At 51.6% G+C, this 4716-nt stretch overlaps 1 protein-coding gene across 1 annotated transcript; it reads left to right on the forward strand.

Annotated features, from left to right (window-relative positions):
- Window positions 1–2532: 2532 nt before the first annotated feature.
- LOC120874713 (cytochrome c oxidase subunit 8A, mitochondrial) lies at window positions 2533–4291 on the forward strand. Its single transcript, XM_040256343.1, has 2 exons — window positions 2533–2738; window positions 3959–4291. Exons 1-2 carry the CDS (start codon window positions 2625–2627, stop codon window positions 4052–4054), a joined length of 210 nt encoding a protein of 69 aa, XP_040112277.1. The 5' UTR covers window positions 2533–2624; the 3' UTR covers window positions 4055–4291.
- The last annotated feature ends 425 nt before the right edge of the window (window positions 4292–4716 follow it).

The raw sequence follows: 4716 nt of genomic DNA on the forward strand, positions 1-4716 counted from the left end.
ATAAGGGAGTCCTTGTTCACTTTGTTCGCTGTGTGTCTAGAACAGTTCCTGAAACACAGTAGGGGCTGGCAAACATTTGTTGAATAAAGTAAGCTGTGTCCATAAGTGGAGGCCTGGAAGAGAAACTGTGAACTGGCACTCCCAACAGATTGGGACTTGAACTCACATGTTGGGACTCCAACTCAGCCAAAATGCAGGCTGGGACTTGAGTCCATGATCTTGTAACTAAGATCACACACCAGGTTTCGGGGCTTAATGAAGCTCAGGTTCTTGATGTCTCATCACAGAAAGAATTAAGTGAGACAAAGTGATAGGTAAGAAGTGGATTTATTTAGAGAGAAAAACACTCCATAAACAAAGTGTAGGCCATCTCAGAAGGAGAGGGTGACCCCAGGGTATGCGGTTGTCATATTATAGGAGTGGGTAATTTCACAGGCTAATGAATGGGAGGAGTATTCCAGCTATTTTGGGGATGTATGTGTGTGCTCAGTTGTGTCTGACTCTTTACAACCCCATGGACTATAGCCTGTCAGGCTCCTCTTGTCCATGGAATTTTCCCAGCAAGAATACTGGAGTGGATTGCCATTTTCTCCTCCAGGGCATCTTCCTGACCTAGGGATCAAACCTGTGTCTCTTGGGAAAAGGGTAGGGATTTCCAGAAAGTGGACTAACACCTGCTTTTTGACCTTTATAGGGACCTCCCTGGTGGCTCAGACGGTAAAGCGTCTGTCTACGATGTGGGAGACCCGGGTTCGATCCCTGGGTTGGGAAGATCCCTTGGAGAAGGAAATGGCAATCCACTCCAGTACTCTTGCCTGGAAAATCCCATGGACAGAGGAGCCTGGTAGGCTACAGTCCATGGGGTCTCGAAGAGTTGGACACGACTGAGCGACTTCACGTTCACGTTCTTGAAACAGTCACGGCACCTGTGGTTGTGCCATTTAGCTTGCTGATGTGTTACAATGAGCATATACCCAAAGTCTAGTGGAAGTTGACTTGTCCACAATATTGGAACCCATTTGGTTCTAATGATTGTCTCATGTCCTCTGGCTATGTCATTTTTTAAAGGTCGTGCCCTGCCACCTTCCCTCCTGTTTCAGAAGTAGAAGTTGGAGTGGTGAAAAAGGAAGGCTAGTTAGGTTAAGTGTTGAAAAAGTGTTCATTAGAACCTAAGATACAAAGCAAAATGCTTTGGGTGGGAGGATCAGAGAGCAAGGAGAAGGGTGAGGAATACTTCTAGATGAGGGTGGAAAGTGACATCCAGAAATTGACTTTGTTTAGTATACAATGAGGAGCCACAAATATTTTAAAGTAGATGTATGTCTTGGTTAGGAGGGCTTCCCAGGTGGCTTGGAGGTAAAGAATATGCCTGGCAATGTAGGATACACAGAGATGTGGGTTTGATCCCTGGGTTGGGAAGATCCCCTGGAGAAGGAAATGGCAACCCACTCTAGTAACCTTGCTTGGAGAATCTCATGGACAGAGGAGCCTTGCAGGCTACAATCCATAGGGTCACAGAGTCCAAAACGACTAAGCAACGAGCATGCACACGTATGACTTGGTTAAGGACTTCCCTGGTGGTGGCTCAGTGGTAAAGAATCAGCCTGCAATGCAATGCAATGTGGGAGATGCAGGTTTGATCCCTGGGTTGGGAAGATCCCCTGGAGAAGAAAATGGCAACTTACTCCAGTATTCTTGCCTGGAAAATTCCATGGACAGAGGAGTCTAGCAGATGACAGTCCGTGGGGTCGCAAAAGAGTGGTACACAACTTAGCGACTAGGTAACAAATGGCTTGGTTAGATTTATATTTAAAGAGAACGGAGAAAAAAAAAAAAAGAGAGAAGGGAGGAAGGTTGGCTGCTACTGCATGGAGACTGGAATTGGACAGGAAAACTGTAAGAGTTCAGTTAGGAGGTTAGTAGCTCTTTGGAGACCAGTTCAGTTCAATTCAGTTCAGTCGCTCAGTCGTGTCCGACTCTTTGAGACTCCATGAATTGCAGCACGCCAGGCCTCCCTGTCCATCGCCAACTCCCGGAGTTCACTCAAACTCATGTCCATCGAGTCGGTGATGCCATCCATCCATCTCATGCTCTGTCGTCCCCTTCTCCTCCTGCCCCCAATCCTTCCGAGCGTCAGAGTCTTTTCCAATGAGTCAACTCTTCGCATGATGTGGCCAAAGACAGTAGTGAACCAGATACAGGCTCTGCTCTGTTAGTGCCAGGCGGTCAGAGTCCTGACGGGGCAGGGGATTTCTAAACAGAGACTTAAGTATGAATGGAGGGAGGAGTCAAGAATGCCGCCTAGGTTTCTGGCTTATGTGATTGGATAGCTACAGTTGTTACTCACAAAGATAGGCTGCCTTGGAGGCGGGGCATATCCGAAAGCAACGCCCCATCTGTGCCCCGCCCACCGGCGGTAGGATGGCGTCGATTGGCTGTTTCGAGGAAGGCGCCAAAACTGACAAGGGCGGTGGGCGGTGTTTCTTTACGTCACTTCCCAGGGACTTCCGGGTCGCTGTTTTCCCAGGCCCCTACCACTCCGGAACTTTCGGCCACGGCCGCCATTTTGACTTCGCGACCTTGGACTCCGGCTGTGCGTTACCTGCAGTGTACTCCGTGCTGTCATGTCTGTGCTAACTCCACTGCTGTTGAGAGGCCTGACAGGCCCTGCCCGGCGGCTCCCAGTGCCGCGTGCCCAGATACATTCCAAGCCGCCGCGGGAGCAGCTCGGGACCATGGTGAGGAGCGGGCCGGGAAGGGCATGGGAGATGCTGCAGGCGAGACCGAGGGTCCCGCGGCAGGTTTGGGGCCTGCCGAGTCTGGTGCGCTGCACCTCGCGGCTCACAGCGTAAAGGGGAGCAGCTGGGCTGGTCTGGGCGTCTGGAGAGCGACAGTCTGCCCTAGGGTTTCAGGTCAGACCACGTCAGTGCGGCCCTGTCGCTTCCTTGCTATGCAAGCTTCATTAGCCCGCCCGCCCGCCTCTGAGCCTATTCACACATCAGCTCATTGGGAGATGCCTGCGGGCTGTCAGCACTGTCGTTGTTAGTAATATTTGGGGGTGGGGAAGAGGACCCCAGCGGGCTTTAGTAATTCCCAGAAACGTGGGAGCGTTTAACCCTTAATGACTTGCACCTGTTTGGCTCTTTTCTGCGTTTGCCTCAGTGGGAGTTCTCGGCCTTGAATGCCAGTCTTTAGAATCCAGGTTAGTGGGCTTCCATTTAGGCGAAGAGCCCAGAGAGCGCTGCAGCGGTGGAGGAAATAGTGACTGTATCTGCAGTCGAGTGCCTGCTGTGTGCCGGGCACTGTGCTAAAACTGCTGCCCTGGTCTCCTTCAGCCCTCCCAGTCACTTCGAGAGAGGGCCGTTATCTGCATTTCCTGGCTGAGAGAGCTGAAATTTAGCAGCAGTGTACACCGATTCAGTGGACATGAACTTGGGCAAAGTCCAGGAGATGGTGAGGGAAGCCTGGCGGGCTGCTGTCCATGGGGTCGCAAAGAGTCGGACACCACTTGGTTCCTGAACAACAACAATTGACTTGTCAAAAGTCACACCTCCAGTGGAATTTGAACGAAGTATGACTCCAAGTCGTGCTGTGGCCTTCCTTACCTGCTTTGGGGGATATGCAAAAGGCTGTAAAAAGTCTTAGCTCTAGCCCCAAAAGTTGGGTAGGGAGAGGTTTTTAAGACAAGGAAGGAGAGGTGTGTTTTGGAGTTATTGGTCTGTGCAAAACAGGCCAGCTTCAAAGCAAGATTAGATGCTTGTCCCTCTCCCTTCACTTTGTAACCTGGGCTGACCTCTGCAGCCATATCTGATCCTTAAGACCTAGAGTGGCCCTCCCCTGGAGCCTGAATCTCGATTCCTGGAGCGAGTTCTCTGCTGTCTGGGAACATTGCTCAGGCTCTGAGGAACCTGAGGGAAACCTTACTCTGGGGGTTCCTTTTCTCTTGTGCTCTGTGTAGGATATCGCCATTGGGCTCACCTCCTGCTTCCTATGTTTCCTCCTGCCTTCCGGCTGGGTCCTGTCACACCTGGAGAGCTACAAGAAGCGGGAGTGATGGGAGCTGTCCTCTCCCTCACCCCGAGACCTGACCACCCCGGCCTTTCCTGATCATGTCTGCTGCATTCCTGGCCGGCCTCCCCTGGATCATGTCCTCCTGTTACAGTGACCTCTTCTGCAATCACGACGTCTTGATTTCTCCACGGTGACATCCTGGGACCACATGTATCTGTAGAAGGCCCTGCCCAGTAGGGCCTCCCTTGTAACAATAAAGTCTATTTAAAGCGTGCTTCAAGGGGAATCCCCTGGTGGTCCAGTAGTTAGGACGCTGCGCTTTCATAGCGGGTGGGGTTGGGGGTTCGACCCCTTGTTGGGGAACTAAGATCCGCAAGCTGCACGGTGTGGCCAGAAAATAATAAAATTATTAATAAACGCTGCTTCAGAAAGTCACCATGCCTTCAGCCTGGGCTCCTGCCTCAGTCCTTGAATTGAGGATGGGTGTGGAGAAGAGGCTGCACAGCTCTGCTGGCCCACTGCGCTGCAGTAGGTCACATGTGCTCAGCCTTACTCCTCCATGCCTGAGAGTGGTGCTTCCGTTGCGTGCTTTCCTTTCTTTAAAGGTTTGCTGGCCTCCGTGGAAGACACATCCCGTTGTGGTTGGGCAGCCTTTCTCGCTCCCCCTCTGGCTCCCTTGGTTGTGCCAAGCCCAAGACTGTCTCA

Source organism: Oryx dammah, unplaced genomic scaffold (assembly GCF_014754425.2).
Source record: "Oryx dammah isolate SB20612 unplaced genomic scaffold, SCBI_Odam_1.1 HiC_scaffold_15, whole genome shotgun sequence".
Lineage (NCBI taxonomy): Eukaryota > Metazoa > Chordata > Mammalia > Artiodactyla > Bovidae > Oryx > Oryx dammah.